Consider the following 14,727-nt stretch of genomic DNA (forward strand, 5'->3'; position numbering starts at 1 on the left):
TAGCGTCTTGAAGACGCGCGTATGGAACACGAAACCCGCATTCTGTGGCTGGGTAAGGCTGACAACAGGCCTCTTTCGCGATGAAAAGGGACAGATGTCTTGCTAACGGGATCATTAGAGGTTGTCTGTGAGAGACACGTTGTGGCCGTAGGGCTGCCTTGCCTGGCACCCGTCGCGACAACTTTTGAGGCCGTGATATCAGACTCAGAGCACAGCCATCAAGTTCTTTTTAACACAAAGAGCGAGCCTGTGACTAGTCGCAGCACCCGCGTCTTTTCCGTCTTCCGACTTGCTCAACCGGTCTTGGGGCGGGATGACGCTAGCATCCCCGATCGCATGTCGAAGCGTTTGTCTCACATCCTCCATTGCAAGCCTCTTAATACTTTTCCCCAGACTGAATCTATCGCATTCAACGCTTTTCAAGCGCCACTGACCAAACAGACGTCGGTGAGGCTCCCCAAGGGTTCTCCACCAACAATGAGTCAGAGACCCATCCATTCTTAAGCCATTCTATGGCTGCATCCACCAATCAATTGTCTTCGTGGCTCAGTCGGTAGAGCGTTGGTCTCATATTACTCAATATGACTCTGTCTGAAGGCAGGGACATCCAAAGGTCGAGAGTTCGAGCCTCTCCGAGGACATATTTTTGCCTTCATTGCCGTTGAATCGCGACACTCTATTATCATTTGCTGTCAGCAGCATAACTCCATACTTTTATTTACCGCTCTGCAGCGGTCAAAGTTCGGAATGCGCCCTATCCATAGATCTTCAGCCCTCAGAGCCTTCTCCGGCCACCTTGGGCTGATGTCATCTCCGTAAACGAGTGCTTGGCGCCAATTATTGGATTGCTCCCCGTAATAAACGGTGGGATCTAGAGATCGTCGCGATGAGGCTGGGTTCACTGTGTGACAAGTGGCACGAGCATCTCCCACCGCCCCGCCATGGTTGCCCGGCCCCTGAATGGACCCGGCCGTTATTGAGCCTCAGTCGTGAGGGACTGGAAATGTGCATCCGTAATTGGCAAATACTGATAATTATATGATTTGCATTGGACCAGGGTTCACTGGGCTCGTGCACATAAGGCAGACAAGGAAATTCAGCCGACGGCCACAACCAGGACGAACAGGAGGTCCAACATGGAGCGAAAAGTGACGATCGTGGAGTCGAGCCAAACACTGCCTCGGTGGAAGTCAGCATCTGCGACATCAGGAGAGCAACTGAGACGTGACAACACTTGGCCGCAGGGTGAACTTGATGAATCCGCTTTGCTTAGTGATGAAAGGTTATAAATTTTGTCTTAGGCATCATGACGGCAGTGATGCCTGAAGTCTAGTATTACAAGGATTAATAAAATATCATTATGCTGAAAAGCTATCTCGCCAAGAGATTTTCCCCCATCATCCGAACTTCTTGTCCTCGCTGACCCAATCTGGGCTTGATGGTCCCGTGTACCGTGGCGGCGGTAATTCTACTTGTGATATTTGCAGTGCATCATCCACCTGCCTGTTCATGCCGTGATGCGCAGGTGCGGGTTGTGCTGGATGTGCAGTTGCCATTTGTGGCGTATTTTGTATTGATGATGATGGTTGTGCGTAGTGTTGGTAATGATTGTGATGTTGCTGTGTTGGTGCCGGCTGGGCGGGACCGATTGGTGTAGAGTCTGCCTCAACGGCTTGCATGTTGTCTCCGGGAAGTTCGAAGACCGGAGATGTTGCTGAGTTGGAGGGATGGGGCATAGGGGCGGGAACAGGAACAGGCATAGCTTGCGCGTTCCAAGTTCCGTTTGGTGGTGATGTTTGGGGGTTCCAGGTGTTGTTCTGGGCTTGGGCATTCCAGGTGAGGTCTCTCGCGGTCGAAGACTGGCCGTTCCAGGTTCCGTTCTGCATCGACGGTGATGATCCATGGGACGTGCCAGGAGGATATTGAGAGACGGGTGACACTCCGTGTCCTCCCCAAGTGCCTGTTGCTCCATTCGATACGGGCGATGGCCATGATCCTGAACCTTGGCCGTGTGTGTTTTGCTGTTGCCAGTGTTGCGGGCTAAGGTTTCCTTGTTGATATTGTTGTTGATGTTCGTGTTGATGCCATCCCGGAGTGGCGGCAATCTGCATTGTGCCGGCGGTACCGGGTCGTTGATCGTTGACGTTGTGGTACTGAGTCGTTGCTGCAGCAGTTGCATTATTTTGAGGAGGCGAGCTCATGGTCGTAAGGCTTGTCGCGCTGGACAAGGCCGCGAACTTTCCACCCGGCCCGGCACCGGCCTCACGCTGCTGCTTCTGTTTCCTCTTGCGGTAGCAAAGGAACGCCAGGATAGCCAGAACAATTGCGATTCCTCCGACAAGACCAGCCGCCAGGGCGGTGTGGCCAGGCCCATCACCCGAACTCGAGTCCGACGTGTCGCTGCTGCTGCTTCCCTTTCCAACATTCGTCCCGGTCGGTACCGATTCAATCCCCTTCGTAACCGTTACCGTCACTCCGTTCGCTACGCTCTTGTATGTCGTTAATGGAATGTATGATGTCGTTGATGAGCTTGATGAAGTCGTGGATGTTGAGCTCATTGTTGATGAAGATGATGAACTCGAGCTGCCGGTCGAGAGGAACTCTGCCTGTGAGACACCCAATGGCGTTTTCGAGTCTGTGCAAGACGTCAAAAGCATCTCGTAAACATCATCCAGCTCGTCGTGATCCGTCGAGGCGACACATGACGCGGTCGATGTCACGAAATTTCCCCCATTACCGCAAAGACAGTGGTTCATTTCGGCCACCGTGTCACCTGTGCAACCGGACGCGTCCGCCGCCTTGTAGAGACATGCTCGCGCTGATGATGGGTATGCGGAAAAGTCATTGGTGAACGCGGCCTGAGCCGTTGACGCGAGGTATGAGATAAGGAGTGACGATGGCGGTAGGATTCGGGTTCGATGCCTCGAGGCCATTTTCGGTCGCTTTATTCGACGCACGGCGCGCCGAAAACCTTTGTTTGTTTCTCTAGCAGGACGACGACGCCTTGACCAAGTCTCTTCCCAACATTGGATGTTTCCCTCGAATATGATTTTCTCGTGACACGTTTACCGGCGGGATGGCTGTGCTGTTCAGGTCGACTGACGATATGGGACGAAGAAAGAGTTTTAGGTAGGCCAGTGTGGAGGAGGGGGCACGGGGACTACACTACTTGAAAAGGGACCAACGTCTTTCCCTCTGCTGCCGGGCTGGAGATGGCACGGTTCACTTGGCCAGCACCAGGTACGTGTATTGATAAAGATCCTTGAACCTCCAGTTCTCCTCTCAGCCCAAAGGGGAGAAGACCCGGAGAGTCGGCCAGTGCGGGATTAGGGGCACTTTTGACCCAGTGACCGGAGGGACCAACCTGGCTCATCCGCGTTCCGTTGACGTCTGTCGTGATCGCAGTCTCCTGTGGCTTGTTAGCCAGGGGAAATTCCAAAATGTGTGGGGGCCTGCATGATCCCCGACTCCCGGTTGAAACCAGAACCCTGGTCGAGATACGAGTCAGGCACCAAGAGGAGATTGGTTCTTGTCATGGATTGATGGCAGTGAGAGGTTCCACTTGCCGGTTATTAAAGTTTGATTTTACTTTATGCGCTGGTTGGTGATCGTCTCTCTCATATTGAAGCATATGCCGTCGTGCCTTGGACGCCCGTACATAAAGAAACCCGCGAGAACATCGCGAATCGGCGTTGTGATGTGGTGTGGTTTTGCCGTCCAAGTGCACCTCGGGACTTTGCTCACGATTGCAGTCGACCGATGTCCCGAATCGGGCCAAGCCACAGATGACGCCCCGGTCATCATCCCTGAATGTCAAACCCTGGGTATGTTGGCAGCCAAGACGTCTCCCACAAGCCGACCGTGCCGACCAGGGGCCCACGGCGATGCCGGCCTCTCACGGCCGCCGACGGAGCGGCTGTGCCGACGGGATACGAGCATCCCTTGGCTTCGAGCCGTCAGTTCCCCAGAATCTTATCACGATGAAATATGCTCGTTCTCGCACTCGATCAGTTGACAGACGCTGGTCTGATTCGATGGTCACGGATCCCCAGTGACGCACGCTGCCAGGCACGCGTAGGCCCAATGCAACGGCCGCGTACAAACGTTAACGCGTCGGAACTTCGCCTATTGTTGACTGAGCCTCCTTGCGCAACTCCCGCCGTTCCATCCTTACGATACGGTGAACGCAAGCTTTTCCTTCGACTCAAGGAACAACCAACGAACCGTGCTTCGGCCCACAATAGGCCAAACGGTCATGTGGGTACCTTAACTCCCATGGAGGCATCAAAAAATTGTGCCCTAAGCATCACTATGGCGTCAAGCACAACTTGAGGTCCAATGCGCCGAACAGCAAAAATTGAACTTGACCAGCCTGGGGGTCGAACCCAGAATCTCCTGATTCCACGGTGGATCGTAGTCAGACGCCTTGCCATTGGGCCAACCGGCCATCATCCGAAAGGACTCGATGTTGAGTTGTTGCGACAGGCCCACAACAGCTCTCAAGATCGTCAACGGAGAAGTTGCCGAGCTGTCCAAAGTCTTTGTCATCGCCGGAGTTGTTGATGTTCAACTCAATTGAAGTCAGCGAACTTTAACTTTCGCACCTTTTCATCCGACTTTTGCCTTCGACGACAACCAGGGATAGCCCTCTGTCTGTTGTCACAGGTAGAGTGCTCGACTCACGGAATGTGGCGGACGATGTCAAGTGCGGAACCCGAAGGCTACCACATTTGAACATCAAGTCGAAATCAACTGCCTAAAAGAGCTTGAAATCTCCGCATCATATACAGAAAATGGTCCCCATGTTCACGTTTATGCCTTTTTGCTGGTAGCGATCCTGAGCCTTATCGGCACGACCATCCGAAAGTTTTAAGGTGTTTTGAGCCGCCGAGATTTCTTGCGAATTGGACCCCAGGTGACTTGGCTTATGGAGCAAGTCCGACCCTCAAGACGACCTCTTCCATGACCAATATAAGATGTTAGTAACCGTCCATCGGCCGGTTGCCCAAGTTGGGAGAGGTCGCATGACGGCTTGATATGAAGTGGCACGGGACTCTACGAATACTACCGGCTTGAGTCTGACAACTAGATGTGGGAAAAGATCGGCAAAAGCCTCTTTACACACATGTAACATCAATCTATCAAGACTCTCCACAGGTCCGATGCGGAGGAGACAACAACAAATGGCTCACGATAGAAGATGGCTGACCGCTTGTTTGAGCCATCAGAGGTAAGCACGCCTTTTGTCGGGGTTGGGACGCTGCCCGCTCTGTGCTGAGATTTGCAACGGACTGGTCACAACTGTTGATCGCGTTTAATATCTGAAGTCTGTTACTCGAAGTTATTGCATGACCAGCCTCTGTCCTCTGAAACATCAATGAATACTCTTCCTTTCGGTGATGCGAAATTCGGAATGCTCCTTGAAGTCAAAAGCCAACAAGTCACCGCCAAAACCTCCGAATATCCCGATGATACCACTAATTCTTCTCTTCTGACCTGCCCTGTGTTTCTTAAGATAGAAGCGACAATGAGTTGCGACTTGTGTCGAGTTTTGTTTAAACACAGGTTGCTCGGCAGATTCATTGACATTGGGGCCACAGAAATATCTCCATGGCCGTATGATTTGATCAGGCTCTTGGAAGGTCAAGTCATAGATATATCGAATAGTAAAAAGATGTGGCCATATTCGCCCCTCTAGAGAAACTTGTTTGGTCCCAATGGAATGGCTTGACCCCAAAAATCTTTGTTGGTCGTTCCCTAGGTGTCGTTCGGAGATTCAGAGGTAGCGACCATCCTAGTGTTTTGTCGTAGTGTCTTGACAGCGCCTGCCTGTGAATCTTTTCTTGCAGTCTTTGTGGTCACATGCTGTATGACTTCCTTGAAAATGCATTGTATCGTACTAAGAATGGCAAGCTAAAGTCTGACTAGTTCGATCAAGAAGCGTCCCAGGGTTTGAAGTAGCGCATTTGTAGTCGTATTGTATTCGTTGGGGGAATATTGACCAGTAGTTTCGCCTTAATAAACCCCGTCCTAAATTTATTCTCTAGTTTTACAATACACGTCAGAGAGATATTGACAAAGAATTCGAAAGACATCTATTAAACAAACACTCGTTAGCATGACCCACTGAATAGACAGACGATGGCTGAATTTCGAGCCCTTCATTATACACTTATGCTTTTGGTATCAAACAATTCTGTACGATTCTGCAATCATTATCTCCAGAATAATGATTTCAATTAAATTTGAGGTTGTAAAATCGAAAAGAAATATTCACTTCCGTCTGCGTTGTTTTTTTCTCCTCCTGTTTGGGTACAACAGGTTGGTAAAGGCGGAAAAAATGATGGTCCAAAGAACGTCACGCACGATTCGCTGCCCCGGGAGTGAGACTTCATCCGGATCTGACGTGGCCGTCGCACCGGGGAGTCTCGGCGCCTTTGGTACGGGGCATGTCGGCCGTTGCCGGGTGGATCCACGCCTGAGGGGTAGCTCCACCGCCGTTGAAACCAGTCGCACCCGGCCAAGAGCAAACACCGAACACGCTCACCATCGCATCGACATTCTCATTGACCGGCGTTCCCTTCTCGAGGTTTTGCTAAGCCTGGACCAGGTCCTTCAGGCGAATCAGCGCGCAGCCTTCCTAGTTATTCGCAAATGGAACACGGGTACCCCAGATGCCTCCAGGACGCCCCAAATTCGACCTTGAACCCTTCAAGGGCGAGATCACTGAGGCCTGGAACCGTCGCGTGACGAACGAGAGCATCATCAAGTCTCTTGCCGCGAAGGGCGTCGAAGTGAACCAGAAAACGTTCCAGAGGCGGCTGCGCGAATGGGGTCTCTACAGATATAATAACAAGGGCGCAGGAAAGGTGCGGTCCTCTGGTGTGCGCAAAGTCGCGACGCCAACAAGCGCACACGCACGACCGCCGGTGGTGAGGACACCCGCCGAGGTGCAGCGCGGCGTGCAGGAGGAGATCCCGGACTCGGTACGTGTTTGGCGGCGCGCTTTCCTTGATGCGGTAATTGTAACAGTTGGAAGAAATGGCCCGGATTCTGGGACACCAAGTGGGCTTTTGCATCAGCGGAGGGGGGGCGAACCACATCACATCTTGAGCGACGGTGGGGATGTTAAATACGTCCGTCGCCACCGTGACGAGGAGGAGAAGACTGACCGAGAAGACAGATACAAGACGATTCACCTTCTTCCTCAACTCCAGGCATCTCCGTGGAATCATCGCCCGAAAGAAGTGAATTCGCTTCCAATTCGTACACCCTCCGAGCGAGCACCCAAGCGCAACCGACACCGGCAAGCATGTCTCAGAAGGTCTTGACCCGTCGGAACCCCGCAGGCTTCGGCTTGGAGAAGTCCCTTGAGGCCGTCCGGAACCCCGCCGCTCCGAACCCGATTCCCTCGCCGCCGTCCGATGTAAGTGTCGCTCCGAACCTATTCTCCTTCATTATTTAAGCTTCTCCTGTATCCATGCTTGATCCCAGATTTCATCATTTTGACTTCATCCCACCCACTGCCATCCTTAATTGTAACCTTCACCCTTTGCATTGTTTCTTCCCACTTCTATCAACCCCGTGCCCATAATGATCGTAGTCACTGCCACCCGACCACATCCCATACCTGTACCACGCCGCTGCCTCTGCGTCCGAATATGTCCCAATCATACCTTGAAAACGATCCCCCAAGCCTCCCTGACCCATTTCATCACACTCTCACTATGAACTCCATCTTCCACATAAATCGAAATCCCCGTCCATGCAGCTACACACAAAATGTTCAATAAGTGATTCTTGATGTCAACTAACAAACCTAGGTCGATGCACTAAAGCAAGACGGCGACTCCTTCACCCTCTCAACCTTCACCTCCGAAGACGCCTTCGAGCTCGGCCACCTCCTCTACGCCCGCCTCCTCCCCTTCGCCGCCGCCGGCAAGCCCACCGTCATCTCCATCGCCCTCGCCAACAGCGGCGGCCAGGTCCTCTTCCAGACCGCCGTCGGCCCCGGCTCCCTCCCGGACAACGAGACCTGGGTGCAGCGCAAGCGCGCCAGCGTGCTGCGCTGGGGCGCGAGCACCTGGCTTCTGCACAACAAGTTCGCCGGCGACGAGGCCGCCTTCGCCGCGCGCTTCGGCATGAGCACGGAGCAGGCGGGCAAGTACGCCATCCACGGCGGCGGCGTGCCCATCCGCGTCGAGGGCGTCGAGGGCGTCGTCGCCGTGGTTGTCGTCAGCGGGTTGAAGCAGGACGAGGATCACGGCGTTATTGTGGATGTCATCAAGAGCAACTGGCAGTAATTGTGGAGCGGTAGAAGGCTTGGGCGGTCCGGGAGGTGTAAATTATTGGTGAATGGTGTGTTGCGTCGGCGTCGGCGTCAGCCGGAAGCGAGTCAGCGTTGTGAAGTTATCGCGAGGTCCGATCTGCCAAGGAGGTTTCCATATTGAGGGGCAGGGGCGGCTGCTTCATGTTGATGAGGTCTTGGACCTCGTTTTTGTCAATAAACTAACGTTCGTCGCAACTTGGCAAGGAATTAAACTATAAGAGTTGCAATAGGAAAATATTTGACAAAGGATCATCCCAGGGGATCGCGCGTGCCGAGTTGCCATTGTTCGTCTATTTGGACGGCCTCGGCATTGGTCTTCACTGCGCCGGGCCTTTCGGATCAAGTGATTTAGACGAGTTACTGGTGCAGAGCCCGCGGATGCGAGCTGAGATTGGGGGGCGAATGGGCAAGGTCAAAAGAAAATGTGCCTTGCAGTGACGTGCAAGTTTAATCGATCCGCTGAGATCCGGCGTTGACAACTTGGCATGCAGCGCCCCTTCATTATGAGGTCAAGTGGGCGGTGGTCTGAGGTCTGTAAGAGCATTTGTGAGCGGTGATGCCCAGCCGGGCGAAGGCGGGAGAATTGAATCATCGAAAAACTGCAGACGGGCTGTGCGGCTTGAAGGCGAAGGCTAGGGCGACGGAAATTCCGATGAATCCTTCCGCGTCAGGCGCTGCTCAGATTGAGTGTGGCTCATGAGCAGTCAACTGGATAGTGTGAGCGGCTGGTGGGTGGGCTGTTGTGCGAAATGAGATTAATGCTGTGCAGACAACAGATCTACAAGTCTGCAAACATCCAGTATTGCCTCTGCTGACAAGACAATACAACATTACGTGCTTTTGAGTCGCGGTCAACTATTGACTGCAAGTTCAAAAGTCTTAGTCCCGCACGAATGTGGATAGATGTTGCGCTCAGTGAGAGAGGTCCACCGAGGTGCCATTGAACGCGACGGCGCAACGAAAGCTGGTCAAATGCCCATCCCAATATCCCATCGGGAGATACTGCTCCTTTCACTCCTCGCCAATTCTTGCCCGCCTGTAGTGGCCGTTGGTTCCACGGATCGGATCACCGTCCCCCGGCTCTGCCCCTGGCATAGTTTCATGCGGAGAACTGGGGAACTCGACCAGGATATTCGCGACCAACTCTTCACTCCTCGCTTCACCTCCAACATCACCCGTCCAGACGAGCCCAAGTCACAAAACGGCGAAAGGTCTAGATGGCCGCACTCGCGTCTCCTGCCAGAAACGTGGGCGTCGGCTGCTGATGGCTGCCCCATCCCGCAAGTTCACTGGACCGACGAGCCGCGCGCCATGCAGGTTCACCCGCACTAGGACCGTAGAGGAGGGCAGCGTTGCATTGGACCAAGAGCCAAGATCTCCCGCGATGCGGTTCCTGGCCCGACATACCGTGAAGCCGCCCGTCGCTCACGATGGCCTTCTTCCTCTGTTGTTCTGCCGTCCCGAAAGTGGACTAAGACCGCTTCTACTTAACCTAGCACCGTGTTTGCTTCAAACCCCTTGCTTTCATTGCGGCAAACCTCTGCATCAGCCCCGCGTAGACTTCGGAGCGTAAACCTCCTTGAATCCAAATCGGACTGAAGCCGCATGTGATTAATGTGAATCTGGGGGAGAAGCCGACAGTCCAATGGCGGCAGCGCAGAAGAGAAACGCGATGGATGTCTCTGGTCTACTAACGTATATGAATGCCTGGCCTCGCACGCAATCGCCATATCGCGATGCTCTCGTGAACCCAGTCGCAATCGTCAATCTCTGTGACCGGGTCTATCCAGCCATTGATTGACGGATTACGACTATATCGTCAATATGGCTCCCACAGTTTCCTGCCTGGGCCTGGCTACCCTCCTCTTCGGCCTGGCATCCGCCCAACGCCAGATCGGCCCCGAGGAGAACCACCCCTCACTGACAACCTGGCGGTGCACCAAAGCCGGGGGCTGCACCGAAGTGAACAACTTCGTCGTCCTCGACTCCCTCGCCCACAACGTCTACCAGGCAGCCAACGGTGGCTCCTGCGGCTCATGGGGTAGCGCCGCCAACGAGACGGCGTGCCCCACCAAGGAAGCGTGCGCGGAGAACTGCGTTCAGGAGGGCCTGGACGACTATTCTCGCGTCGGCGTCACCACCGAGGGCGCCGCAATGACCATGTACCAGCTCCGTGACGGCAGCCTGGTCTCGCCACGTGTGTACTTGCTCGAACCGTCCAAGGAGAAGTACGAGATGATGCACCTGACGGGCATGGAGTTCACATTCGATGTCGATGCCACGCGGCTGCCGTGTGGCATGAACAGCGCGCTGTATCTTTCAGAGATGTACGCCGACGGCGGTCGGAGTGAACTCAACCCTGGCGGTGCGACCCATGGAACCGGGTACTGTGATGCGCAGTGTTACACGACGCCGTTCATCAACGGGGAGGGAAACCTCGAGGGTTACGGAGCGTGCTGCAATGAAATGGTAAGACTTTCATTCATCACCCATGATGGTGTCTTGTGATGACTGACAGTCGATGTCCAGGACATCTGGGAAGCCAACTCCCGCGCGAACCACATCGCCCCGCACCCTTGCAATCAGACCGGCGTCTACCTCTGCGAAGGCGAAGACTGCGCTTTCGAGGGTGTCTGCGACAAGAACGGTTGCGCATGGAACCCGTACCGCAACAACAACCCGCAAGAGTACGGCCGCGGCGCCAACTTCTCGGTCGACACCACCCGACCCTTCACGGTGGTCACGCAGTTCCCCGCCAACGCGGCCGGCGAGCTCACCGAGATCCACCGGCTGTACGTCCAAGACGGGCACGTCATCCGCAGCGAGACGGTCAACAACCCGGACCTGCCGCAGGTGAACTACCTCAACGACGAGTTTTGCGAGGCGACCGGGTCGCGCAAGTTCATTGGCCTTGGGGGCCACAAGGAGATGGGTGAGTCGTTTGACAGAGGCATGGTGCTGGCGTTCAGCATCTGGTGGGACGAGGGCGGCGGCATGCGCTGGCTGGACGGAGCGCCGGAGGCAGGGCCGTGTGATGAGACGGAAGGGTTCCCGGCCAACATTGTCAAGACGGAGCCGAACCCTGTGGTGACCTTTAGCAACATCAAGTGGGGTGAGCTTGGGTCGACGTTCAAGCCTGAGTGCAAGAACGGGCGTAGGATCTAGTCGAATGGTCGTGGTAGTGAAGAGGGATGTTTAGCATCAAATGCCATCGTAACCGAAATTTGAGAAGACCGAAAATCAGGAAATCGCTTCAAAATTCTCGCAATTGCGCATGTCTTCATCTTCGGGTCTCCCGTTGTGTTTGTATCTCGGAAATCAAACGTATCAGCCTCTGTGTTCGAGAAGCATTTGCGAATATCATGCTCGATTGTCAAAGTTGTACTTGGAATCGTTGTCAGTGTGATGAAAGCTGACCGAGCTACCCCTCGGTGTCCAAGGTGAGGAAGCCACAGCTACAGCTGCAGCTACTCCACTTCGCTCCCAGCCTTAGTCAGCAGCAGCTTCCGGCCGACGCGTCGCTTCGCGTAAAGTGGTTGGCCAATTGCCCCGCGGCTTGACAGCTTCAAGGCAGCACAACGTCAAGAGCTCTGCAAACCGGCCAATAGTATGCCTTACTGTCTTCGATCCATAACCAGAACTACGACAATATGGAGGCGGCCACAGAGCGCCATTTCTTCTACCATGGCGCCACAGAGTCGACAAGCAAGTCGTCTGCACGGGTAAGACCTTGACCACTGACCGAACACCCACACTGAGGACTGACTTCCTCTTGCGACAGGCCCTCGAGCGCGAAAAGGAAAACTGCCACTGGTGCCAGATCCGCCGATTTCCCAATAACAAGGAAGCCCCGATAACGATCGTCAATGAGGAAGACGACGCCGTCATCCCCTCCACCTTTCGCTTCCTCCAAGAGTCGAAGCTCGGACACGGCGTCGAGGCGGCCGAGGATAGTTTCCGCTCGGGCTGCGAATGCCGCGACGACGAAGAGTGCCAGTATCGAGGCTGTCTGTGTCTCCAGGAACAAGAGGATGACTCGGACGACGAGGGCACCGCCAGGAAGAAAGTGTACATGTACCACATGCACGGCTCCAAGGCGGGACTGCTGCGATCCCATTTCCTGAAGCATTCCAAGAGGCCGATCTACGAATGCCACGAGGGCTGCGCTTGCACCGACAACTGCCCGAACCGCGTCGTCGAGAGAGGCAGGAAGGTGCCCTTGCAGATTTTCCGCACCACCCAGAGGGGATGGGGTGAGTCGTTGCTCTTGCTGGAATTTTTAGAGAACAGAAACTGACGCCAGAGTGCCAGGTGTGCGTTCACTCGTTGACATCAAGAGAGGCCAGTTCGTGGACAGGTATATTGGCGAGATCCTAACGCCAGAAGAAGCCCAGCGCCGCCGCAAAAAATCGAGCATTTCACAACGCAAAGACGTGTACCTCTTCGCCCTCGACAAGTTTACCGACCCCGACTCCCCAGATCCCCGCCTACAGGGCCCGCCGCTCGAGATCGATGGCGAGTTCATGTCGGGCCCGACTCGGTTCATTAATCATTCTTGCGAGCCGAACCTCCGCATCTTTGCCCGCGTGGGCGACCACGCAGACAAGCACATGCACGATATCGGCCTCTTCGCTCTCAGAGACATTCCTGCTGGAGAAGAATTGACGTTCGACTATGTTGACGGCGTATCCGACGAAGATAACGACGCGAAGGATAAGTCCAAGCAGGGCGACATGACGCCGTGCCTCTGTGGTAGCAAGAACTGCCGTGGATTCTTGTGGTAGACATGTCGAATGATCTGATGCGGTTGACTTTTAGGACCGGTCTAGCTGGACGTTACATCGACTTGGCGGCGATGCTTGCTTGGCCAAAGGTTATGAGCTGTCTCGGCATGCCAGGAGGTGTGTCTCGGAAGACCATCTCGACGTCATTAACGTCGATGGACCGACAATGGGAACACTGGGCCCGATGGGTCCGCAACGGACAAGGGTGGGCGTCAAGGAACCACGGGCGAAACGGGTGAACGGCAGGATACGGAGGCGCCGGTGCGTGACGGATCCACGGCCGTGTATTGAGGCATGGATGACGACTCAGGGCGAACAGTTCGTCTGAAGAAGCCGGAGAAGTCGGGTTTGTGAGGATCACCTGGCTTGGAAAACGGCCGATTCCGCAAAAGTTGGCGATTTAGCACACGGTTGCATAACATGGCAGATGAGCAAGTCATCGCCTCACTGAAAAACGCAAGATCTAATCTTGAAAAGGGAGAGATCTGAATTGCGTTAGTAACGGACAGCCCCGGCCCAGCTTAATGAGACTAATGGAAACCCGGCACGGCGTCTCAATGGGGCGGAAGGGTTCGTTTGAGACAGGCAGCTCCATTCCCGGGCCGTGTTGGTTGGGTTATGGAATTGAGTTGGCAGCGCACAGCGCAAGCCCAGCCGTTAACGTTGAGACGGTTGCCGGCTTCAGGAGGAAAATATATTTTTCATCGCATCACGCTCTCGTCGTCATCCGCTGGCTGTCTGTGTCAGGCGCCGTGAGATGCATCGTGGCTCAGCAACCTTACCGCCCGACGGACCACTTCAGCACTCTCTGAACCGCTGGAAAGCACCGTTGGGAGCACCACCTTGGGAGGGGTTCGCCGGCATAAAAATGAGTGGACTGGGCTGAGCTTGCTGGGGGACCCTGTGTCGACAGGTGTAACGGGCCCCTTGCCAAGACGCTTGTGACCAACCTCTAAGCTAAGCTAGAAAACGAAATTGGAGAGAAGGAAGAATATAACGAGATAAGAAGAAAGGAAGAGCGTTCGGAGACGATCAGATCTGGCGGTGTCTGGGCCGTTCCATTGTCTCTCAATCGATTGTGTCCTTTGCGCATTGTCTCGGGCGTTCCTGAGCAGGAGCAAAACCCACGTGCAAACGGGTAATTACTGACAGCCAGGAATGGTCTGGTTCGGTGCATGTCTGCAACCAACAGCAATCAAATAATACGGCTCCGACATACAAGAAAACTGGAAGGGGAACTGGAGCCTCGGTCACGGCCCAGACTTTCAGCATTTGCCAGACTTTCAGCGGAAACAAGCAAAATTTAGGTGACGCTAGCTCGCGAACCCCCCTGCTAGCCGAGATCCTATTCCGGGGGAGGAACTGCAACCACCTCAGCGCTGGATTCCTTCCCGCTGTCACTGTTGCTGCCGTCGTCGCTGTCGCACGTCGCACCGCAATAGGGAAGAAGTCACTGCTTCGTCACCATCCCACCTTCTACTCGTCATCCTTCACCTCTGGTCGGTTTCCTCCTCCCGATCACCACCACAGGGGAGGCACTTCCACCACCACCATCACCACCACTGCCTGTACATCTCGCCAACGATCTCGTCGACGTTTCATTCGCTACTGCTC

General features: G+C 54.5%; 4 protein-coding genes across 4 annotated transcripts; 3 read left to right on the forward strand and 1 right to left on the reverse strand.

Moving 5' to 3' along the window:
* Positions 1-1,397: 1,397 nt before the first annotated feature.
* Positions 1,398-2,558, reverse strand: CGGC5_v016628 (uncharacterized protein; the record flags this gene model as incomplete). The annotated part of the gene is made up of 1 exon (XM_032037214.1): positions 1,398-2,558. One exon carries the CDS (start codon positions 2,556-2,558, stop codon positions 1,398-1,400), a length of 1,161 nt encoding a protein of 386 aa, XP_031883956.1.
* A 4,116-nt stretch (positions 2,559-6,674) lies between these two features.
* CGGC5_v016629 (UPF0303 protein) lies at positions 6,675-8,303 on the forward strand (the record flags this gene model as incomplete). Its single annotated transcript, XM_032037215.1, has 3 exons — positions 6,675-6,986; positions 7,184-7,426; positions 7,824-8,303. 3 exons carry the CDS (start codon positions 6,675-6,677, stop codon positions 8,301-8,303), a joined length of 1,035 nt encoding a protein of 344 aa, XP_031883988.1.
* Positions 8,304-10,153: 1,850 nt separating this feature from the next.
* Positions 10,154-11,494, forward strand: CEL7B (Endoglucanase 1; the record flags this gene model as incomplete). The annotated part of the gene is made up of 2 exons (XM_032037217.1): positions 10,154-10,798; positions 10,859-11,494. 2 exons carry the CDS (start codon positions 10,154-10,156, stop codon positions 11,492-11,494), a joined length of 1,281 nt encoding a protein of 426 aa, XP_031883958.1.
* A 485-nt stretch (positions 11,495-11,979) lies between these two features.
* Positions 11,980-13,113, forward strand: dim-5 (Histone-lysine N-methyltransferase, H3 lysine-9 specific dim-5; the record flags this gene model as incomplete). The annotated part of the gene is made up of 3 exons (XM_032037218.1): positions 11,980-12,051; positions 12,111-12,582; positions 12,641-13,113. The coding sequence occupies 3 exons, from the start codon at positions 11,980-11,982 to the stop codon at positions 13,111-13,113; spliced, it is 1,017 nt and encodes a 338-aa protein (XP_031883959.1).
* Between the last annotated feature and the right edge of the window lie 1,614 nt (positions 13,114-14,727).

This window comes from Colletotrichum fructicola (genome assembly GCF_000319635.2).
Source record: "Colletotrichum fructicola Nara gc5 chromosome Unknown KSG_Nara_v1_contig11, whole genome shotgun sequence".
NCBI classification, from domain to species: domain Eukaryota; kingdom Fungi; phylum Ascomycota; class Sordariomycetes; order Glomerellales; family Glomerellaceae; genus Colletotrichum; species Colletotrichum fructicola.